The 25,016-nt window shown below is 41.7% G+C and overlaps 1 protein-coding gene across 1 annotated transcript; it reads left to right on the forward strand.

Annotated features, from left to right (window-relative positions):
* The first annotated feature begins 278 nt into the window (after positions 1-278).
* Positions 279-24,784, forward strand: MED15 (mediator complex subunit 15). The gene is made up of 18 exons (XM_018081947.1): positions 279-319; positions 4,743-4,830; positions 5,980-6,031; positions 6,485-6,514; positions 7,295-7,510; positions 8,020-8,282; positions 9,107-9,484; positions 10,606-10,698; positions 15,596-15,715; positions 19,869-20,011; positions 20,329-20,456; positions 21,321-21,455; positions 21,867-21,930; positions 22,057-22,123; positions 22,572-22,732; positions 22,922-23,088; positions 23,949-24,047; positions 24,200-24,784. Exons 2-18 carry the CDS (start codon positions 4,753-4,755, stop codon positions 24,334-24,336), a joined length of 2,331 nt encoding a protein of 776 aa, XP_017937436.1. The 5' UTR covers positions 279-319; positions 4,743-4,752; the 3' UTR covers positions 24,337-24,784.
* Positions 24,785-25,016: the final 232 nt, after the last annotated feature.

The following is a 25,016-nucleotide window of genomic DNA, read 5'->3' on the forward strand; positions in this document are numbered from 1 at the left end:
TCCGCGGCGGCGGCGGCAGGGAGCGGAGGCGGGACGGGGGGAGCGGCGGGTCGGTGCCCGGGGGGGGGGGGGGGGGCCCCTCGGTGCCCGCGCGCGATGGACGGTGACCGGGCCCGAGACCGACTGGCGCAGCACCCGTCCAACTTCCCGGCAGAAAGCTCGTCAGCCAGATGTGAGTGCGCTCCGCGGGCGCCGTGCGCTGGGCAGGCTGGTCGCCGGCCTCGCCCCCCGCGGAGGGGGCTCCCCGCCGCCCTGGGCCGTGGTCCCGCCTGTCTGCGCTGCTCTGCGAGGCCTTTCCGGCCTTCCCCGGGCTGCCTGGGTTCGTGCCCGGACCTCGCTGTTTCCTCTCCCCCGGGCCGGTACCAGGATTTGCTCAGACTGTTTTTTTACTTAATTTCTCCTATCCTACTCCCGTTGCACTTTGCTCTTCCCCAGAAGCACCGGCTCCCAGTCCTGCTTGACAGCATCTGCTTTAGGGCTTCGATTTTGGCGGTGTCCTTGGTGGTGTGAAATTTGACATAATCAGTTTTATGAAAACGCCTGTTATGGGCTTGTTTCTGACTTTTTAGAGCAAATATGAGATAAAAATGCTGGTGGTTTAATGTAAAGTTCAACTTGTTGCCCTTTCAGTTGTGAAACAAGTGCTTTACTTGAATTACTTTGCTGCTCTGCAGACTTTTCTTATTTTATGGAAGGCTCTTCTGTCCTGTGCAAGGTGGTTGTTACAGAAGGGAAAGCCCTGTTCATTACTTCTAAAGTAATGCTGAAGTCCTAATTTATGTAGGTTTGGAAAGCTTGACCTTAATTTGTTGATTATAAGGATAAATATATAAAATTGACAGTCTTTTTTTTAAGATATGTAAGCAATTTCCTGTTTGACTGCCTGTAGTTTTACTTCAATTAAGGTGCTGTTTCAGAATTAAACTGTTACAGTATTCTTTAAAGAAGTAATTATGATGTGTATCTGTCAAAGCCATGCAAACTTTCTTGGTGCTTAGAACTGATGTTTCACTTTCTAAACTTTCTGTAAAGTCATTAGTGTTCTTAGGTGAATCCCTCATTCCTTCTCCTCCTCCTCTTCTGCTGCTTCATCAAAACAAGCAAACAAAAGTGCCCTTGAATGCTGTGTAGCTTTGAAGAAATAAACATGATAAATTAAATGTGTGGAACCATTCACATAACTCCTTTTGAGTGCCTTGTTATGCTGCTGGGTACAGAAGTCTTAATTTGTTGCAGTTTCATGCCTGGGTTTCCTTTACAACACTGAATTTAAGATTTTGGGGTTTTGGTTTGTTATTCTTTTTAAGAGTGACATGTGAGTGAACATTTCAGTGATGCTGTGGGGAATAAGTGTCCTGTGTAAGTGGTCAGTGTGCATGATTGGGTTATTTGAGAGAATTGTGCCTTTGATGACCCAAGAACCTCTTCAGTACTGGGCTCAGTGTGACTGCAGACCCAAGCAGGACTTCCAAAATCAAGGAAAAGCTGGAGCCCAGGTGACTGGAGCTGAGGAGCAGCTTTGGCTTCTCCCAGGACATTCCAGGAGACAGCAGTGATGTAGGAGTGTGGATATACACTTGTGCTTGCAGGGTGCCCCTTTATCCTGGCTCTTACATAGAGCTGGTACTTACTGGTGCCATGGGAGTCTCCTTCCTAAAGGCCTTTCCTTGATGTGTTTTTAAAGGACACATTATGCCTGAAGGACAAATCTGATCTGGGTTGTGTGGTGGTAAACCCAGTTCATGGTTGTGTACAGTTCCTTCCCCAAGCTGCTTCCAGGCTGTGTTAGAAGGGGATTGTGTTGAGTGTAGAAAAGGGATGTAACTCAGGTTGTGGGGTGTTCCATTAATTTTGTGTTTGTTTTTTTGCTTGAAGTTTTCATCTGTATCTTCTCACTTTAGTTAGTAGCTCAGCTGAGTGAGAAGAAAGAATGTTTGAACAGAAATAGAGATGAGAATGTGGAGAGTACGTGAAAGGAGGAGACTGAGGAACGAGCAGGCAGAAAAAGAGTGGAACAGCTGGAGTTTTTTGAGTGATGAAGGGAAAAATAAGAAAAGGAAGGTTGTCTGCATTTGTTGCTCTCCATGAAACACATCACAAAACTGGTTCATAAAGCAGCCTCAATTTTATATTCCAGCCTAGGTTGTCTGGTGAGAATTCAGGCAAAAAAGTCCAAGAGGGCAGATGTTTCTCCCTTCCTGGGAGTGTAGATGAAGTGAGGGATTAGTTATTTATAAATTCTTATTTTGACACAACTGTGAACTGAAGAAGCTACTGCAATACATCTTCATTTCAAGTGTTTGGGTTGCCATGCAGTGAACCTGATAGGGAAATTTCTCAAAATTAAAAATAACTCAGGAAAAGTGGTTATTTTTAACCTTGCTTGTTCTTCAGTGCTGTTGATGGCAAAGCCACACAGACAGTTGTACCAGCATGACTTGGCAGGGGTGGCTTCTTACCTCGTCACCTCTGCCAGAGGGAATCCCTTCTCCCGGAGGATATGTTTGTGAAGCTGTGAAGGGATGACTCTGTGTGTAGTGAGAAGGGTTTTTTCATCTCTGCAGAACTGGAAGGAAAGGTAATGCTAGAACAAGGCATTAGGGAGGCTGGATGGTCCTTTGCATTCCTTGTGTAGCTGAAGGAGTTGTGCTGGGGACCTGGGACCTTCAGGCCTCGTATTCTGTCAAGCAACTGTGAATAAAGTAGTGAGTGATTCCTGCTTTGGGCCTTCTGCTGGGGTGTCACAGGGGTATTCCTGCAGTGAGGGCTGCTATTGATAACATTTGTTATGCCCCATCTGTAACAAACAGAAATGTTGTGTGAGACAGTTACCACACAAGATCAAGGGAATAAAGTTTTACTTTGAGGTTTTTAAACCTTGTAATGTGGATGCATGTGTCTAACAGCACACCAGCACACTCCCCCCTGCCCACCCATTGCTGTTTCAAGCAAGAAAGGTTTCGTTAACTAAGTGTCATAGTGATCAAATATTCTATTTCACAAAGCAGCATGTGGTGATTTTACATGTCTTAATATGGTGTTGGCCCTGGAACTCATTGCCCTCGTCTTTCGTTGGAACAACTGATTCATTCAGTCATGGTGTGAGCTGGGGAGGGAACTGGTGTAGTTTTGAAGGAGAATGTGTTTTGCAAGATGTTTCAGCTAGACCAGTTGGCCTTAGTGAGTGGTTGCACATATTTGGGCTGGAAACAAGCTTCTTGGGAATGGAGGGGGAATTCCTGAAGCTGGTGTTGGTGTCGAATGCTTCGTCTTTTGAAACCACAACTTTTGAGTGTTGTGCATGAAATCCAAAGCGCAGAGTTTTCATGCACATCTTGTGATGCAGTTACTAAGTGCTGATGAGGCAGATGAAGGTTGGATTGTCTGGTACCGTCTAGTTTTCAGAATTCTGTCGAGTTCAGTGTTCCATAAGGATACCATACGTTACGTGGTATCCTTAACTCTGGGCTAAAGCTGTGACTTTTTTTTTAAGTGACTTTCCTAGTCTTTTAATGTAAATATTTTTATGTTGATTGCAGTTAAATGTGTAAACAAGGAAAGAGTTGTATGTTTTTTCTTCCTCCTAGTCTAAACCTTTTTTGGAATGCTAACAGATAGGACGTGGACATCTTGGAGTGGCATTTTTGCTAATAAGGATGTAGTCATAATAACATGTCTTTCATGTTCTATAACTTCAAAAGGAAAAGGTAGATACATGTAAAAGTAGATAATTTCTTTTTTTCCCCCAAGTTCCTGGTACCAAGTTCCACATTGATCACTGTCTGTATCACAGCCACTGAGCACTACCTGCATTACTTTCTTTACTTGCCTCTGCATAACCTTTGTCTTCTCTTTTTGCCAGCTCAATTTTCAGTGCTCTCAACATGAAAGGCATTGCCATTGTACTGGAACTGGGAAGTTAAGGAGGATTCATAGAGTAGTGTGGATTTAGAGGCAGCCTTTCCAAAAAGGGAAGCATTAAAAAAGGGATTGTCAATAAAGAATTGGATGTAGCTTCTTCCTCCGCAGCAGAGCTCCTTCAGGAGCAGTTCACTTTAAGGCTTGTTTGCCCATGGAGGAATAGTTGTCCTGCATTATGTTCAGATTCAGCTTCAGTTTAAGTAACTTCATAAATAAGCAGCATTTTTTTTAGTGTCTACCAGACCACACCAACAGGTTACCATGAGAGCCCTGCAGCAGGTAGGATGTTCACTGTGTTCTACCTTGCAGGCTGCAGCAGGTCAGCTGCCTGCTGCTGGTTTGTGAGGAAAGGGAATGAGTTGTGGCAGCCTAAGCTCCTGCATTTTAAGGCTGTACCACCTGCTCTTTGCTTCTGTGGCTGTTACTGAGTTAATTCAGGAAGCTGAACCAGCTTACTGCTTGTGCAAGCACCATTCCTGCTGCACGGGACCTGGTAGAAATTCAGGGGAAAATGGTTCCCCCAAAATGGAAAACATTAATCTTGTCAATCAGTTTTCCTCAAACGAACAACTCCTGGTATTTTGTCAAGGTGGTAAAATAATGACTTGCCTTGCAGTTGTCCTTGGATTTCTGCAAAGAATACTGATGTTGGCTTTGTTCTCCATCATTTGAAGAAACATTAAAGGGTGGTGATTTTAAGTATGTAGTGTTGGTTTGGGGTTCTGTTTGTTTGTTTGTTGGTTTTATATCTATAAATGAGAAAGTATTTACTGATGTCCTCAATTAATACCTAGCCTTGTTTTTTCCTTTTTTTTTTTCAGTGATGAAGCTATGAGGAAAGCTGGTGTTGCCCATAATAAATCCAGCAAAGATATGGAGAGTCATGTGTTTATGAAGGCCAAAACAAGGGTAAAGCATCTCTATTTGTTTCTAGAAGTTATTGCATGTCCAAAGAAGTTTGGAACAAATTGCAGAAACAGCAAAGCCAGTGCACTTAGTTAACTGTCTCTGCTTGTAGTACAGAGTTATCTGAAATTTTGATTTATATGTGCTTCTTTTACTCTGAGGGAAAGTGAGGTGTTCTGCATCCAATATATGCACCAGACTGGACTTAGTGCAAGACAACTTTGCTGATGCTGTTTGTGTGTAGTGAATTGTGTAGAATTCCATTTATTTACAGTGTAGCACCATTCCATGTGACCAGTAGATGGTCAGAAAAACCTGGGATATCAATGAAAAGGCTTCTGGCAAGAGTAACACCAAGACAAGCATTGTGGTCTCTGTGAAAGTCTGGCAATAGTGTACAACTCTACACTCTGCCAAAACATAAACTTCTTCCCTGGAGCTGTGTTAGGAGAAATTGGATTCTGTTGCTGTCTCCAAACAAGCCACGTTTGGGACAGAGCTTGTCTTGGTGAAAATTTTTCTAATGCTGATGTCACAGATCTATGCCTGTGGCTGGCATCCTCACTGGTGAGTTGGTGGTTTCATGGGCAGGAAGGCTCTCTCAGCCCTCTGCAGTTTCTTACATGTTATGAGGAACGTGTAAGTAATAAAATGCTGCAAAGAATATTTGTCTTTTCACTTCTGACATTTCTATCATGTTAGTCTTCAGAGTTATTATTTTACTTGTGTTTGTAATATGAACTTAACTTAAGAAAAGGTAGTATGAGTGTGACATAATTCAAGGACTAAAATAAGCCAGTACATGAAGTAAAAGCAAGGTTTAATCCTTATGAAAATGACTTATAGTGGATAAGAACTGGAAAGTGGATGTATTTGTTTATAGTGTTCACATACTGTGATCCTATTAGTGTAACTGTCAGAGAGGTTCTTTCCTGTGAGTTTTTTGGTTCTTGGCCTTCTTGTACCATCAACTGCAATGACCTGTTAGTAAGAATATTCTGACTTAATAAACAGACTGTTTCTTGGAAGTGAACTGCTCTGAAAAGCCCACAGACACTGCAAAGTAAAATCCATTATGTTGAGGGAGAACCAGAAAGTAATGGTTGCTCTGTTTTTATTTCTTATGCTGAAATACTCATTTTTCATCTTTAGGAGGAATATCTTTCTCTTGTGGCCAGACTCATTATCCATTTTCGAGATATCCGTAAGTGATTTTTTTAGTCTTGGCTTGTTTTTTTTCCTCAGTCATGGGGTTGCTCATCACATCCTCCAAAATAAAAGTAAATTTTAGGGTTTCTGCATGTGACTCTTCACAAGTTGCTTTCAAAATCTTTCTGTAATATGCATGCCTAATTTCTAAATACTGTTTCTTTTACCCATCATCTATAATTGAAAAATATTTGAAAAATTATTTAAACTACTGCTTATACTACTTTTCTTCCTTCCTAATTTTTCCTGTATTTTTGCCTTCTTTCCATTATTTATGTAGCATTTTGGTTACCAAATTGGCTTAGTGCATTTTATTAGAACTACAGTAGATAGTGGGTTTTTTATTTTTTAAATTATGTGAATATATTTCTTGTAGAGAGCGTATCTAAAGGGTCAGATTTGTGTGTGACAAGATTGGCAAAGATGATGAATTGTTTTTTCTTTTCAGACAATAAGAAATCTCAAGCCTCAGTCAGTGGTAAGAGTTCCTTTTTTTTTGCTGTTGTTGTTGTGTCCTTCCTTCCCCCTGTGCTCCCCATTTCTAAATAGAACAGCTTAAGAATCAGGGCTGTGGAGTACTAAGAAGAAAGCATCTGTGTATTCCCTAGCTGGAATATTACATGCTGCTGGAGAAAGAGGGGGTACTGTGTTCTTTACCTGATTAATGCTGCTTCTGCACCCTGTGTTCTGTTTTGCCCTCTTGAATTGCCATTCCCTCTTTGACTTCACTTTTCTGTGTGCCCAGGATTCAGATTATGAAAACTGTCTTGAAAGGCTCTGAATTTATCCACTGCATAATAAAAGTGATGTTAAAGGGGGGACTGTATAGCAAAGTACTTCCTCTGGTCTGAGCATTGCTTCTCCATTTGACTTCAGGAGGAAGAGGATCCGTGGTGGGACCCTCTTGGTGTTTGAGCTTATAAGCTGTATATCCTCATGGACTTTTGTTGGCAGCTTGTTTTGACTTGTGTGTGAATGTGGAGGTGGCTAATAAGTTCCTTTTCTTTAATGTATTTAGATTCTATGTGGGACTTTGGAACTCTGAAGCACTTTGAATCATCTCCACTCTATATATGGAGAGTCAAAGATATGCCAGAAGCCTCTGGCCTCACAGGCAGAGCAGTGAATCTTAGTTTCCCAGGGTATTGGATCTAGTCATGGTCTGAAGCCAACTGATCAGGGTGGAGGATGGAGAACAGAGGATTTTGGGCAGACAATTGCATGGCTAACTGCATATTGGTAACTGTTTTCTTTGTAGATCCGATGAATGCCCTGCAGAATCTAACTGGGGGTCCCACAGCAGGGGCGCCTGGGATGGGCATGGCTTCCCGAGCTCAAGGAGCACCCATGAGTGGGATGAGTGCCCTTGGTCCAATGGGACAACAGATGAGCCTCCCAGGGCAGCAGCAGCCTCCTGGAACCTCGGGAATGGCCCCTCATGGTATGCCTGGTGTCTCTACAGCTACTCAGCAGAGTAAGTGCTCAGTTTGCTTCAACCACTGAAATTGTTATGTCAGCTTTTCAGTAATAACTCCTTTCCCCAAGGAAAACGTGCTGAAGAGATGTCATACTTCTGGCTAAATCAGCCAAGGGAACTGCTGGGAAGAGTTGATTTCAAGTACTGCTACCTGATGGGATAAATGCCTTCCTTAGTATAGTGAGGAACAGTCTAGCTGTTGTATGAGCAAATTCTTTCATCCTACTGTTGTCAACTTCAGAACGTTGTTTTTGTAGAGCTCATCTATGTTTTCTGTAGTACAGTACTCCTGCTGGTGACCTTGGTGCAATTTCCTCCTGCACATTTTTTTTCTCTTTACCTTGGTTGCTGACTCAATGTGTGCGAATTAGAAGTTGGTAGTAGAAAGTGTCATTCATTCTGCCTCATCCATTTGAGGAAGCAAAAGCACATGCTGCTAATGAAGGATGTTAATCTCGTACTGTTTGAGTCTCATGTTTTCAGTACAGTCTTTACTTTCTTTTCAGACCAACTTCAGCTCCAGCAGATTGCCCAGCAGCAACAGCAGCAGCAGCAGCAATTCCAGCAGCAGCAGGTGGCTCTGCAGCAGCAGCAGTTCCAGGCCCAGCAGTCAGCCATGCAGCAGCAGTTCCAGGTCCAGCAGCAGCAGGCAGCGGCCGCTGCGGTGGCACAGCAGCAGCAGCAGCAACAGCAGCAGTTGCAAGCTGTCCAGCAGCAGCAGCAGCACATGCTGAAACTGCAGATGCAGCAGCAGCAAAACCAACAGCAGGTGATGAGAAACAGCTACAATGGCAAATGAGGTGATCTGTGATGGGTTACTTGTCAAGTGAAGCTTGTCCTGTGTGGAAGTAGAGTATCAGCTCTGCCTGTTACCAGCACTTTTGCACTTTAGAGTAGGGCTTCAGGTTGGCAAGTTAATTGACAGCAATATATTACATCCTGGAGGAAAGCCTTAGCAGATGTTTCATTGCTTTCTTCTGTCATAACAATAGAAAATTGAAATCTTTGTCTCTTTCTTTCTATAAATGTCAGGATTGTCTTTCATTCTGACAAGAATAGGTATGTGGGAAAGAACAGCACTTGAATTACTGTAGCAGTAGTGGCTGTTTTGTCATTGTGTGAATAACATGTTGCCACTTTAAAAAATGTGTGCCATGCACAAGATAGGTATCTATATATATAGACACTGTGTGTATATATAAATATATAAATATATATATTAGGCACAAAAGCAGCCGAGGAGACTTCAGCTGTCATATTCTTGTGCAGTTTTTGGTAAAGGGTGGTTACATTTGAAGAAGTGTGTCTAAGCCCATTTGTACAGGAGAAGCTGATGCAGTTCACCTTTGCTTTCAAAAATTGTTTTAGTAGTGAGGAAAGCTTGTAATGTCAAAACTATGGGATGTAGCACTGTGTAGGGTTGAGATATGTGAAAAGTGAGTGGATAAAAAGGTTGGGCTTTCTCTTTGGGCTTAAAACGTCAGCCTGATGTATTAGGATTCTGTTTGCTCTTGGTTTATGCTATAAAAACAAGCCCCCTGTCGCATTGCTGGAAGCTTTAGCATCCTGGATTCTCCTGCTTTTCAGATGCAGCAGCAACAGCAGCAGCAACAACTACAGCGAATTGCCCAAATGCAGCAGCTGCAGGCACAGGCTATACAGGCACAACAGCAGCAGCAACAGCAGCAGCAGCAGCAGCAACAAATACCACCACAACAGATACAGCAGCAGCCACCTCAACAAGTCATGCAACAGCAGATACAACAGATGCAGCAGCAGCAACAACAGCAGCAACAGCAGCAGCAGCAGCAACAACAACAACAGGTTGCTCAGGCACAACAGTCTCAACTTCCACCACAATCCCAGCCTCAGCCCCAGCCCATGGTATCTCAGCCACAGGCAATCTCAGGACAAATTCCCAGTCAGGTTATGCCTGTTACTCTTACACCACAGCAGTTAAAAGCCATGCAGGTAAGGGCTGGTGACCAGCTGATATTGTTGGTTTGTCGTGATCCTCCAGAGAAATAAAAAATATATTTGATTTTTGCTAATAATGAAGTAGGAAAACCATAACTTGTTAAGACCTCTGTAGCTAGCCTGTTATGAGTACAGGGTGTTTAAAGGTTTGTGTCTGGGCCTGCCAGTGGAGAACAGTTTTGTGCCTAAGAGTAGGAGTTCTGGAAATCTGTGAAAACCATTTATCCAGCTAATATTTAAAAAATAATTTCTTGTCTTACTCTTGAATGGACAAGTGAAAAAAAGAAAAAGAAACAAACCCTGGTTGAAGAAAAATTACCTCCATGACATTTACTGCTCCAGAACACGAGCAAGTGCTTTGAAGAGCCCAGTGCATTTGACAGGAGCCAGTGCTGGCTCTCCAGCATGCTGGCTTGGCTTCTGCTGCCTTGTTTAGAGGTTTTGGTCATGGTTTAAGATACTGACTATTCCTGTCTTGAAGAGAATGTGGACAAGATAGTAGTTTTAGTCTGTTGAACCCCTTGCTGGGTCATCCTCTTAATGGTGCAGCTGTTTGAACTGCTACAGTAATTTCTGTTGGGCCTCCATATGTGCTGTTGAGCCAAAGCTCAGACCTGTTTTTCTTTGGGCCTTGCTGGGGAGGAGTGGAGTGTCAGCCACACTTGGGAAATGGATGAGTTGATGTGTCCACTTTGTGCTCCTACCAGCTAAGCTAGGAGTAGTTAAATGCCGTGTTTGTCACACTGAAAGTTGTAATGAATGTATAAATATTTGAAATGCTGGTCATTGGCAGGTGCTTGAGGGGAAAAACCCACATGTGTGGTTAACTGTTTACCAGAAAGTTAAGTATCTAGTACTGTCATAGAAGACCTGATAATAGAGGGAAGAAGTTGCAAGAAGAAACTGAATTGGGTGTGCAGTCTATGGAAAAACTGTTCTAAATGTTATAAACATGGGAACTTGTTTTCGCTGAGAAACCTCAAAAACTAGTCTGTGAGGCAGATCATGTCTCTACACCCTTTTTTATGGGAATCGTGGTCAATCTAATCGAAACAGAAGTGTCATACCCTAATCATGTATGTATGTTTACTTTGCTTTTTCTTTTCAAACTCAAGGTAAGAGCTCAGCTGGTGCAGCAGCAGCAGCAGGCAGCGGCAGCAGTGCAAGCAGCTCAGGCCCAGGCTGCTCAGATGGGAGCTTCAGGGCAGGTAAGGGCTCAGGAGCCACTACCCCTGGTCACAAGGCCTGTAGCAAGTGCATGCTAGAGATGAGCATGGAGATGGGTTTCTGGTGGTTTTCTGATGAGGGGTCTGACGTTGGTCATTCCCTCTCTAAATGGGATATGGTCTTCTCTGCTGTTTCTCCTTTGCCTGGAGTCAGAGGCAGGATTTCATTGACAATCTCTCTGTGCATGCTCTCTGTCCCAAGTAGGTACAGTTGTTGCCTGTACTGACACAGGAATGCACATGAGTAAGAAGGCTTCCTGTGGGCACACTACGAGTCTGACTGTTGGTACCTGGAGTGTATCACCTCTTCTTTCCTTAAACTTTCTTAGGTGACTGCTTTGTTGTGTAAACTGATCTCTGTACTGTGACTCTTTGCCTGCTATCTTTAATCACATGTGATTTACCTTCCATCTTCATGTATTGACTATAAAAGATTGTATAGACAATGAAATCTCTCTGTGCTCCCCTTTCATTCCTTTCATCTTTCATTCTTTTTCTGAGTGAAATGGGCAGTAGATCTAGATTGCTCTTGTTCTGGATGTGAATTGTGCAGAAAAAATGGCGTGTGTCACAAGTGCAGAGTTACATTAAAAAAACAACCAAAACAAGTGCTGGGTGAAAGCTTCTTGTCTAACACAGTTTTCTTATCCTGCAATACGCTTGTAGCCCCAGTGGTTGTTCCTTGATGTGTGTCTGGGATGAAGGAGACATGGGGGAAAAAAATGGGGAATGGCTTAAGCTGAACCTCTCATCCCATTTTCCACAAGAACATGAAAGTCTTTCGTGGCTTACCTCTGTAGTGTTTCATATTGAGGCATTTTACAGACATGGGTAAGTACAATTATCACCACTTTGTAGATGAAGAGACAGGCAGACAGATGAAATGAGGCTGACTAGGATTAATGGCAGAGCTCATTTTGTACACCCAGACATTCCATGTCTTCATGCACCATTTTCCCTTCAGTGCACAAGTAATATTATAAGTTCAGTAAGACCTTTGGAAGGTTTTTATGTGGACTGTGATAGCAATTGGTTCTTTAACATAAATCTCCCAGACTTTTATCAGGGATAGTGTCTTGTGCCATCATAACTCTCATGTGGCCCACACCCTTGTTGGTGGCTAAGTTCTGTTTCTGCATTGGTCCTTTGGCTTGAGTCAACATAACATGTAAAAGCTGATGCAGTGGTAAGTACAGTACTGGCAGCAATGGAGAATTCTCTTTCTACAGCTGAAATGTGAATTAAAACTCATGTTTGTTTCTTAAATAATTTCCAGGTGGCACTACAGGGACTTAGGCTGACTGGAAGGAGACTCTGACTTTTCTTCTTTTTACTAACTTAATGGTGCTCTTTTCAACTCCAAAGCAGATGGATTGTGTTTATGCAGAGTCAACTTAATTCTTGCCCCATATAGTGACTTCATATGCCAGTGGCTTAACAGCACAGTGCATTTGAAAAGTTTTGGGTGATAAGATGGTTGACAGTGAGTTTTGTATTACAGCTTTATTCAGTCATGTGTAGTAAACTCGGGGATTGCTCTTTATCTGTCACATGTGGAATTTAGAATATTCCACATGCAGAGGCTTTACTCCATTTATGTTCATGCCATCGCAATATGAGTCTACTAAAATTCATGTAACACTGTGAAGTCTAATAATTAAATGGGTTTCTTGTATTTGTGGAAATATTTTCTGTATGTAATACTTACTTTTAAGATTGTGGCTGTCTATAATATTACAATGCAGCTTCAGTGTTGAGAGTGTATAAGAATTCTCTTTAATTTATAAGAAGTTTCTTTTAAAGTAGATTTTTGCTTTGCAGTTAGTATGTGCACCAGCATTTTTAATAAATCTGCCTTGATTTCTTCATTTGGTCCAGGGAAGCTTTTGTTACAAACAACCCCTGTCCTAATCTTTGCTTGTTAGATTTAATCATAGTTTCTAGGGACTTTCCGACTGGGGATTTTGCTTGATATGTCTGTATTTTTCCTTTTCCATAAAATTTCTGTACATCCTCTGTGCATAAAAGTAAAAGGAATCCCAGGTTTAAACATGGGTTCACTTTGAAGTTCTTCTGTGGACACCATGCAGGTCAACATTACCCTGCTCAGGTGTCTGGTCCTTGTGAGTATGTAACTCGTGGGGAAGCTGATAGTAGGAGTGTCCTAGTGACCAGAGAGCTACACAAGAACTTGCAGCACCAAGAAAAGAACCCATATAATCAGGTGGAATTAAGTATTAATAAAGTTTAAATCACTATTCTGGTGCAATTCCTTCAGGTGCTCAGAATGCAGAGTGGCTGTTGCTTTTTGAAAATCCAGGCTGCCTTTAGTGGAGTGACAGTGGTACTGAATGAACATATGCTCACCAAAAGCTGCGTATTTACAGAATTCTGAATGTTTGGATTTTAGATGAAAGGAAGTTACAAGTTCAGGATTCTAATTGTTAAATTCCACTTCATTTTTATCAAGTAGTAGGGTTTGTATCTTACTTTGGAGGGAGACTCTCTTCCTCTTCTTGCTCTCTGCTTTGTCTCAGTTTACAAAATCTAGAATTTTATGCTATAAAAATCAATTTCACTTGTGGAGGAGGATTTGTGTTCAGTTAAAATCTTTTTCAAAAGTACTTGAACATTTCTGGTTGTGTTCTTGTTTCAGACAGACAAGAACATCTCCTTTATGGATATATTGCTTTGCATAAAACAAACCCCCTTTCCTGACTCCTTTGTCAAAGCATCACAGGTTCTGTACATGTAAATCAGCTGGAAAATGGGGAAAAATAGATTAGTTTTGTTAAGAGAGTGGAATTAGTGCCATTTTATATATACACTTCCTTTTGAAAGCACACATTTCAAAAAATACAAAAAAATCAAACCCAAAAATGTGTGCATGTGCACATGTTTGACCAACTGCAATCCTACAAACAGCTGAAAGCCTTTGAATTGGAATTTGTCCTGTTGGTGTCCAGTGGTTTGCCAGACACTTAAACTGTGAATGTGCTTCTACTTTCCTTGGCCTCAGTGGAAGTAATTATATCTTCACACTATGGTGGTGTGGCATGAGAAACAGGAGCAAGATGGGACCTGTGGGTCACCATAACATCCCTGGGATTCCACATGCTCCAGAGGTCCATGTGCATTCATGAGGGTCTCAGATGGGGTGATTGTGCCTGGAAGGATACGCTGGGGGTTTTTTTCCCCCTAGCAATTTCCCCCTTTTTTTTTTTTTTGGTTTTGTTAGGGTTGTGTTGCTTCACCAGCTCTCATGTTGATACTGTAGCTCTTCACTGCACTTCATAGCATCCACCTGTGCTTTGTGGCAGTGCTGGGTTGTTGTGTTTGCTCGTGGTGGCTGTTGCATGCTGTGTGTGCACGTGTGCATGTGTGTGTGATGTCTGAAGCGCTCTCATTCGTTTCTCTTTTGAAATCCTGTCTCTGACCATCCCTCTTTTCCTGGATGGAAAGGGACTGCATTGCTCTGATGTCGTGAACTAACAGCTGTGCTGAATTTGACACTATTTTCTTTATCAGTTATTGCTTTCCTTTTTCAGTCTTGCTATGTTGTATTTAATTTTATTTATTTTTAACAATTGTAAGCACATGCATTCTCTGACTCTTTAGAAACATGTTGCTGGCTGCTTCAGTCCATTTACATAGAACACTAAGCAGGAGTGCCCCAAACCATTTAGAGGAAGGAGGTTACATGAACTTGTAGGTTAGTTAGGGTTGCATGGGTTCCTTGGTAACATGTAAGCTAGAAAAAAAAGGTAGCCCAGAGAACTTTACTGTAGATCTTTAGAGTACCAAACAAAAGCTTTTTTACTGATAAGTGAATCTGCCAAAGTTACCTGAATACAACCTCAAAAATATGGTGTATTTGTTGTAAATTCTCAGTATATATCAAATTCTCAGTGGAATATCAAATCTTAAGTAACAGAGGGCTATACATATGTATATAAAATTAAATCTGTACGACTCCTGCAGGCTGATGGTTCTGAAAGGGACTTCTAGACACCTCAGAGTAGCATAGTCCTAATACTGTTTCAAAGTACAAATTCATTCTAATGCTAACCTCCATCATTTATCCTAAATGACTGTTCTTTAGGGTGTACTCAGTCTTTACAGCTGGAGAATCAAACTGTACTTGAGGAAGATTATGGACTCAGAATAATTTAGCCCAGCTTAGTAATAGAGGAATGGGTATTTGTCAAAGATATGGAAATCAAAAGGATATGTTTGACTTATTCTGTGGGTTACAAAAGAAAGGAAATAGCCTCGTCAAACCCAGAAGTCTTTTTTGTTGTCTGGCATTGTTATGCTCTCATAGGTTAGGCTGGTCTGGAGTTTTGCCCACTGTGGAGCATTTGTGCTGACAGTTGCTGTTGAACTGTGTGACAAAGTGTTTTGTAGCAAAGGGGGCACATGCAGATACTGCTAAACCTTTTGAGTCCACAGCGGGGGAAAGCACATCAGAAACCTATGGCATTATAGAGCTTCTTATATGGAGCACAGACAGCAATCTTAGAGCCCTTATTTCCAAGAATTCTAGAAATTCAAGATGTCAGGCAAAATTTAGGAAAAGCCATTGATGGAAATGACAGCACAGTCAACCCTTGACCCACGAATCTGAGTCTACACATCGCTCTCTGGAGATAACTAGAATTCATGAGGCGCCTGCTGAAAACAGATAGAAGGGTTATAAAAAGGAGTTTGGTTTCTAAGCTAGCATGTCAGGTTAACCTTTAGAGAAAAGCTCACTAACCTTCCCTTCATGCTCCCCCTCCCCTTAATTCCTGGAGGTTGCATGTGCTTCTCATCCTGCCAGTGCACTGCATTTCTTGTTTTGCGATTACTTTTGTCTGTTGTCCCTCTGTCCTCAAAGATGATCACCGCACCTATGGCCCGAGGTGGGATGCAAATCAGACCACGGTTCCCGCCTACCACCGCTGTGTCTGCTACAGCACCAAGCTCCATTCCCTTGGGCGGACAGCAAATGCCACAGGTATTTACTGAGTCAAAGCACATTGTGTCAGGGATTCACTGCCTGGTTGTGTAGCACTGGCTTTCAAGCGAGGGGACCTTCACTTTTGCACCAAACAACGAACTTGCTGGTGTTTCTCAGGGTGTTGGGCTGTTTAGGTTGGGTTTTTTTATGGATCCCTTTTCATTTTAAATAATAGGTTTACTGAGAGCTTGGGATATCAAATAAAGCATTATTAAAGTGGTGCAGGTCTTTATTTTAACATTTCAAACTTTTCCGTGTTCAGAATTGATTCAGGTCTCAAATTAGAGGTCCTCACTCTACGAGTGTGAATTTATGAGAGTGTTGCAAGTCTGCACTGCAGTTTACTGGCTGAGTTGTGACCAGGACCTTGCTTGTCATATGTTCATGCTCTGTACAGGTGCTTTCTTCATTACTAGTAAACTGGGGCTCATTTCAGTTGGACTAGCTCCTTGGCATAATATCAGGGACCCAGAAAAATTAGAGCTGTTCTTTTCTTTCGTGGTTGTGTAGGAGCAACTGCCAGAAGAATTCCACTTGTACCTGCATCAAAGAGCCTGTGGGGGCAGGCTGGCAGCACCTGTCCAGCTGTTGCTGGAAAGTGCATGAGGCCAGAGTACTGCATTTCTTCTCAGGAATTTGCAGAGGTAGTTAAAGTGACCAGAAAGATTCTGTAGTCCTAGGCAAACACATCTGTCGTTGTTTCTGGTTTAAGTTGGATGGTCATTTCAATCCAGGACAGTGTTTATATGTTAACTGACAAACCTGGGCATAGCTGTGGAGTCAGAGGAGAATCTACTCTGAGCTTTGGTTGGTGTAGCAGTTTGTACAGAGAGAGACAGTCATCTCCCATATGAAATACAATATTTGGTTTGATGGTGAAGCTTTCCCATGGGTATTTAAGTATTAGTTTCACTTATATTTAATATTTGACCGATAACAAAAGACCTCTGGTTCCAGCATTCAGTGCCATGGGCTGATCTTTTAGCACTGTTGTTGTTATTGAGGAGCTTTGATTTCCAACACCAAGTGAACTGGTCATCAAGGAGCTCTCTCAGTAGGAGGCCAAGGATTGTGAAAATGATGTAGAGGGCTGAACAACTAGAGAAGGCAGAAGAAGAAAAGAAATTTTTCCTGAACAATGATTTACATTAAAATGTAGATGCTTTCTGGAGTTTTCCTTTTGGCTAAAAATTTCCTCATCACTACCCATCAGTTCCTTGTTGCAATCTCCTTTCCTTGCCATTGGCTTCTACATATCTGCACACTCTTGCTACTGGGAGCTTCTGAAAGCTCTCACCAGCCTTATCTCCTGAGTGCTTTCCTTGCCTGAGACTCAGCAAACTGGTGATAGGCCTTATGGCTGGGTTATCTTCCAGCATAGTGGGCTCTGAACACTAAGAATAGCTTTGATTTAGTGGATGTAAATGCAGACTTTTATCAGGCAAGCCTAAATATCTCCTGGCCAAGACTTCAGCAGATTAGGGCTTGGTGTCATGATCAGGACACTGTAGAGTCACAGAACATGGATATGTTCAGTGGGCTGCCATGGCTGACCATGAACATGCTTGTAGGGCAGAAATTCATATCCCTTAGTGAAAAAATATGTAGTTGCATTTCTTTATATCTGTTGAAGATGAAGGGTATACAAATGATAAGTAACCATGGCTTAACTCTGGAGTTAAATTTGAGTTCAATGGAGTTAAAGCTCTGGAGGGAAGGTTTTATTTTTCTTTTGGGTTTATAGATATTTTGGTGGCGGGTTTTTTTTAAGCCTTTTTTTTACTCTGAGTCAGCTGAAAAGAGCATTACCTAGAAGTTGAAACTTCATTAAATTGTTGTAATCTTAATCCATATCCTGGAAACAATGTAAAAACCTAAACCTGAAGATCTATTCTACAGAAAGGCATCTGAAATTATTATGTAGCAAATGAACTGCTGTCCAAGCAAAGCAAGGCAGTAAGTTCAGAATTGCACAGTTCTGAATGCGTGTTTCTGAAAATGTCACAGTTTTGCTTACTGTTAGACATTGGCCTTTGGTATGCTCAACTGAAGCTGGCAGAGAGCAAACCTGTTGTAAGGAGGAAAGCTGTTTGCCTGTGCAGGTACTTGAATGAGAAGGGATAATGCAAAAACATTCAATTCATTCAGTGCTTATGTGCACAGTAGATGCTGCATGTCCTTTTCTTCGCTTTTCTGTACCATTTGTAAATGAATGTGAAGGGTCCTTGCTGTTCAAGTAGATACAGAAGCTTAAATCTGGCAAAAAACCTAATGAAACTCCTTTCTCCTTCCTTCCCAAGACATAAGGATTGAAGTAATCCTTTGTAACCAACTTGAGACACTAAAAAGGGGCCTGATTTTCAGGAAGTGATGAACCACTCAAAATGGTCTTAGTTTGACCTGAGGAAAAATGGGTGCAGCATCCAAGCTCTAAATTATTTGCTGTTTAATACAATGTTAAATAGACCTGTAAGAAGTCAGGGAATGCTTTTTGCATTCCCATCCCAGCTTCCTTCCAAACAGTGGTGAGCTGCTTGCTTTCTATGGGAGGCAGACTGTGCTTTTCAATCCCAAAAATGCTTTTCCAACTGTTGAGGAGACAAATACTGTTAAAGAATCCACTTCTTATGTATAACAGTAAGCACAGCCTCAGTGCTTGTTGATTATGGAAAAAGGAAGATATGGTAGCTGATTTAAACATCATTTCAGCCTCACTTGTTCTAACTCTTATCTTCGTGGGAGAGGTTGCAAAGGTATTGGGGTTATTGAAGGTTGAAAAAAAGCCATTGTGGTATGTCAGGCTGCATTTGATTTTAAACTATTCTTTAATGGCTGATAAACTAGCATCTTCAAGCCTAGTTTTGCACAGAACTGGGGATTATTCGTGCCCTATTTTATTTTGGGTTTTTTTGTGGAATGAGGCATCTTGCAGAACTGCAGTGTGAAATTCCAATCAGAGCATTTCCTGTTGTATTCAGTGTGTACATGCAAAAGTAGACCGTATGATACCTTTAAAATGTGCTAAATATCATGTCCATGGATGATTTAATGGGTACTTAACAAGAGGGTGAAGGATAATGCCAATTTGCAGCACCCATGACATGTCTGGGACTTGTGGATTTACTGTGACCTTTGCTTAAAATTGATTTAGACTGAGGGAAACAGAATTGTTAATTCATAAAGATGCTAATCAGTGACTTACAGAATAGACACAGAGGTTGCTGAGCCACGATGTATCTTTGTATGTACTTATTTATAGCCTCAGGTCACGAGAACTCTGCATGTGCCTTACACAAACACAATCACTTAACATCTTCATTACTGTATCATGCTCCAGGCCACTGTACAGGTTTTCTTGTTTGGTTTTAAGTGATCAAGGGAAAAAATGTGTTTTAGAACAAATGTGAGAAGTTGCTCAAATTTGAGCATCATCTGGCTCTGGCACTGTAGAGTGTACAGAATAAACTTAGTTGTTACCCAGAGTTTGGTGCTGTTCTGGAAATGTTCTTATTCATCTCTTTGTCCTTCAGGCACACCTCAGCACTCTCCAAAGGTTAGAAAACTACTTCATTTTTTTTTCCACACAGGTGTTCAGTTTGGAGTGTTTCTATCTCACACAGTTTTTCAAAGCTGAATATTTAAACAGGATGTTGCTGATATGGCTTACTTAATTGTTTTTCTTCCTTCTTCCTAAAGAAAACCAGTTGGGATGCTACATTCAAATCTGACTGACCTTTGAAGACTGTAATGAAAAGGTCAAAATAAGGATGGGGTTTTATGACTCTTAATTCTCAAGTGAGAACTGTCTTTTCTTCCTGCTCTTCTTTAGTTCTAATAAAGTACAGGTTTTTTACATGGTACTTCTGACATTTTAATTGCAATATGATGGTTTGGGAAGTGAAAAGCAATTAGTTGTTCAAATTATGTGCAATTTCAGTGGTTATTTCTAGTAAAGTTGATATGAAGTACTGCCCTGAGAGCCTCAAGAGTGATACAGGTGGGACTGTCCTTATGGGGGAAAAAGGAAACTAATGCTTTCATTTCTTGTAGGCCTGAGGATCCGCTTCTGTCCACAGGTAAAGCTTTTAGTTAGGTTCCCATCCTCTACTCCTTTTTGTTGTTATTGATCTTATCTTTTCCCACCTTTCAGGTCAGCCAGAACAATATAACCATGATGTCATCCCCATCTCCTGTCCAACAAGCTCAAACACCCCAGTCAATGCCTCCACCACCACAACCACAGCCCTCACCTCAGCCAGGCCAACCCACTTCCCAGCCAAATTCAAATGTCAGGTGAGCCACACTGCAGCTTCTGAGGACTTTTGTTAATGCCATAAGGGTGAGGTTTTCAGAAGCATTCAGTATATATCTTACTCTGTTTCCACTGAAGTGAAAGAATTTCAATTCCAACTGCACTGAGAGCACAGGTGGGATTGTGCTGGATACACTCTGAAAACCCCCCTTTTAAATAAAGAAGCTGTGTATGAAATCCTCGCCAAGACAGAACTACAGAGTGCCATAACAATGCTTACTAAAATCATATCTGCTCACAGGCTGGTGATCCTTCCTTGTCAGATTCTGGTAGGTTTGATTATGTGCTTATTTTTCAGCTCTGGCCCTGCTCCCTCACCCAGCAGCTTTCTCCCCAGTCCATCTCCACAACCATCCCAGAGCCCAGCAGCTGCACGAACACCTCAGAACTTCAGTGTCCCATCCCCAGGTCCTCTAAACACTCCAGGTAAATGATCTGAGAGCTGTACTGCAGACCATGAGTTGGGCTGTGGTTTGGTAACTGTAGCAGTTACCAGGAAACCTGCTAGTTTTGGCACTTTAAAGAGCTCCACAAAGCAGCTGGCATTGCAAGTAGTGAACATGTCACATGCACCACATAACACAACAGCTTGGGTACCTCAAATCAAAATCAACTGAAACCTCTTTTCTCATCACTGAAATATGTAATGGATTTTTTTCTCCCCAGTCTTTTGAAAAAAGAATGATACTTAATTTAATGGAGCAAGTTCCTTAGTTCCATCCAGGAAGGAACCCTTAGCAACAGCATAGAGTTGTAAAGGATATAACTACTTAATCACAGGCAGCTGCTTTGCTCCAAAACACTTCTCCAGGTGTACTGTGACATTTTGCTCTTCTCCCTCCCAGCTACAATAAGCAGTTTCTGATACTGAGAGTGGAGGTGTAACATACTGGCTCCTTCTCACACCAGAGTTGTGTGCTTTGCGGGTTGGAAAGCACTCACTTAAGGAAAACTGCAGCAAATTCACTGTGTTTATTTAATGTTTAATGCATCAGAGTGAGGGCAAAATGAGGACCTAGAAAATGGGTATATGGAACTTTGGAACTTTTCAGAAAAAAATGGTATTACCTGGGAATTGCTGTCCAGTCCATAGAACATGATATTTCTATACAAAGAGGAGAGGATTGGGCAAGCACTTGAACTATGGAGGGCATCCAGTTATGGATTTGGATGTTTGACATGAGCTACACTTTGAGAGTGTCACGTTTCAGATCTAGATTCTGAAATGTGAGAATAATGTTCTGCAGTATCTTTTATCACCCTGTGACCTGCCGTCTTCCTTCTTGCCAGGAAATCCAAATTCTGTCATGAGTCCAGCCAGTTCTGGTCAGTCAGAGGAGCAACAGTATCTGGAAAAACTCAAACAGCTGTCAAAGTACATTGAGCCACTCCGGAGGATGATCAATAAAATAGATAAAAATGAAGGTGAGGTTCCCTATATTTAGCCATGCATTTTTCTCTGTCAGCTCTCTCTTCTGCTGAAAGAAGCAGTACTTTGCCTTATGTCATGGTTTCTATTCCAGGGATTAAAAATGTCACAGAAAGTTTGTTGCTCTTCCTTGCCTATAGCTAAAGATTTTACTGTGAAGAGTGGGCAAAATCCTTGTTCTTAAATTCTCATGAGTTTTCCTTTACTTCTGATGGTTTTCAGACACATAAAGCATATGCAGTGGATATATTTCTGAGTAGATGAAAGATCTGTGGTCCACACTACTGTCTTCAGTGTTGGCTTGTGTGTACATGAAATTATGTACTTTTAACAGTATATTGTATTTCTGTCTACAAGAAATGAAGCTATCCTTGTAGTCAATGTTTATGTCTCTGGTACTATTTCAGACAGGAAGAAGGACCTGAGTAAAATGAAGAGTCTCTTGGATATCCTGACTGACCCTTCAAAACGGTAATTTTTCCTTTTGTTGTTTAGCATCCAGCCACGTTTACCTTGAGGTTCTGTGGGGCTCAGATAGCAGGAACACTTCAGCTAAGGTGACCATTTTGTGGTGATGAAGTTTCTCCTGTTCCACAGGTGCCCCCTGAAGACGCTGCAGAAATGTGAAATTGCTCTGGAGAAGCTGAAAAATGATATGGCTGTGGTATGTAAGGCTTTGTGCTAGTAAAGATAAGCAATTAATTTGTGAAAGGCAAGGTAACTTTTTGCATTTCTTGTGACTCATGCTGTTAAGGCTTCAAGTAAGGTTGGACAAAATAGGAAAACAGGAAAAAATGGGCATTTACTTCACACAAGTCACCTGTATGTATCTTTTAACTGAACTTTCAAGTTCTTGTGCTCTGTGCCAAGACTCAAATACTTCTTTTGGTGAACTTTTGTGGCTGATTTCAGGACTGCCTTCCTAAACCAGAGTGGCAGATGTCTTTTTGCTTGTTTGTTTTCTCCTCCCTTACTGTTAATGTGTGCAGTTTGGAGAATCATTTGCATTTCATGCGTTGGAAGTTTACCGCTGCAAAATTTTGCAGAATTAATGGTAGCTGTTTCTTTTTTTGGTGATGATTAAAAGACAAAGGGTTTCTGTTGTGTTTCAGCCTACTCCACCACCTCCCCCAGTACCCCCAACCAAACAGCAGTACTTGTGTCAGCCACTGTTGGATGCTGTTTTGGCCAACATCCGTTCCCCAGTGTTCAACCATTCCCTGTACCGAACGTTCATGCCGGCCATGACCGCAATCCACGGGCCGCCCATCACGTACGTATCACCCCCCTGCTGTCTGTCCTCAGCATTCATTATCTGGGGAAGAATGTTTATTTGTAGAAGCTGTTAAAAGAACAGAGGGGGTCTTGCAGGGGGGTGAGTTATAGCTTTCCTTTTGTGACCTGTAAAGTATTTGACAAATACATTTTCACCTGGTCCTTTTGTGGACTGTGCTTTACGCAGGGCCCCAGTCGCTTCCCCTCGAAAACGGAAATACGAAGAGGATGAAAGGCAGACCATTCCAAATGTCTTACAAGGAGAAGTTGCAAGATTAAATCCTAAATTCCTGGTGAACCTGGACCCTTCCCACTGCAGCAATAATGGCACAGTTCATCTCATATGCAAGCTAGGTAAGCAAGGAGACGCTAAGGGCTGCATTCAGAAAGAAGTGCTGAGCTTGATTGTAGGAATTTGAAACAGTCTTGAATCTGGCTAACCTGTGACTTCTGCATGAAGTCTGTACTTATATCTATACTTATCATAGCACTGCATCATCACAACATTATGCACAGCCTGTTTCAGGGTACTCCTGGGGATTTCATTCACACTGATTGATCCTTTCTCTGCACTGAAGTTGCAATTGGTAACCTCAGTGTGTAGAAAATTACTTGTTGCTAGCAAAATCTTGATTCCTGATATGTGAGTTGTTGTGCCTCCATCAAGTAGGACAGAGCTAGAGAAATGGTGAGTTAATTTTTGGGATGGTCTATTTCAGTTTGTACTAATGATCACTTGCAATGGTGTATGTTCAAGAAATTAATTCAGATTGCTTTTTTTAAAAAAAATCCTAGCTGAATAATCATAAAGTGGTATAGTCTGTTTACTTGTTTTGTTCTTGGATTCCAGTAGGGAAAATAAGTTCTTTCCTCCCCCACTTCCTTTGAAGTGTCAGGATTGGTTTTGTCCTGAGCATTGATACATGAGGCACTTAGTTTTCAGAAATGAGGTGTCTAACTTGGTGAAGTTGAGCTGATGAAATGGTGAGAATGGCAAGGTGCAGAAGTGTCTAAGAGATGGAGCTATGTTTGCCAGGCTTTTCTGCCAAAAGTTTAAGAGTGTTGGTAAAGTGAGCAATGAGATTTCATTTCAGTAAAAAAGGTCAGGTTTGTCCTTGGGGTTCAGAGGCTAGAAACCAAGCTGTATTATGCACAAAACCCTTCTATCCAGCAAGGAATGCTTTGTTCTGATGGGAAGTGTGTTTGCATCCTAGATGACAAGAATCTTCCAAATGTCCCACCACTCCAGCTCAGCGTTCCAGCGGATTATCCAGATCAGAGCCCTCTGTGGATAAAAAACCCCAGACAGTATGGTATGAGGCTGCTGGCATGACATTTGTTGGCATGTGTATGTGGTAGTAGGGGGGAAATGTGAACACCTCATGTTACTCTTGTCTTTTAAATTTTTTTAAAGTTACTTTGTTATTATAACTTCCTTTATCTGTTATCTTTTTTTTTCTTCCAGCAGCCAACCCCTTTTTGCAGTCAGTGTATCGATACATGACTTCAAAACTATTGCAACTTCCAGACAAGCATTCAGTCACAGCACTCTTGAACACCTGGGCACAAAGCATTCGCCAGGCCTGCCTCTCTGCTGCATAACAGCTCACTTTCTAAATCATGAAGCAAGAAAAAAGGTCTCAACAGCTGGCCTCTTCCACATATCACTGGAATTACCACAGTTTGTGGAGGTTACTTCAGAAGAAAGAAGCCTTATGTTGTTTTGTTTCTAGGTGTCAGGTTCAGTAGAGAGCCTGATGTTAGACTTAGCCTTCATGCTTTTTATCTTCTGCCTCAGTGGACTTTTGCCAGCATTCTCAAATATACAAAATGTGTATATATGGTTCTTGAGACTGTATTTCAGATGAGTTTTTATTGTCTTCTTAGAGAAGAAATTATTTGTGGACTTCCATCAGGGAGTCTGGTATAAGAGGGAGTAGGGAGAAAATGTCCTAATTTGCTTCAAAGTTTGCTCGGTGCCAGTATTCCTTTCACACTGTATGTTTTGTGACCTCATACTGCCCCAGAAATAAATTAGCTCCAACTAGAATGTGCTTGCAAACTTCTCAGTGGTTGTAGGAATCATTTTGCCTTTTAGCTTTGCCCAGAGATGGGATAAATTACAGCCTTTTAAGGCATCCCTCAAATATGTCAGATAAATCTGGATAATTACACCTGGGGGTGGGAGTGTGGAACTAAACAGAGCAAAAAAAGTATTTTATAGCTTATTTTAAATGCAACTTTGTATAAACGGTTTTTGGTTAGCATGGATCACGTTTCTC

This window comes from Manacus vitellinus, unplaced genomic scaffold, assembly GCF_001715985.3.
Source record: "Manacus vitellinus isolate BGI_N305 unplaced genomic scaffold, ASM171598v3 scaffold_58_pilon, whole genome shotgun sequence".
Taxonomy (NCBI): Eukaryota; Metazoa; Chordata; class Aves; order Passeriformes; family Pipridae; genus Manacus; species Manacus vitellinus.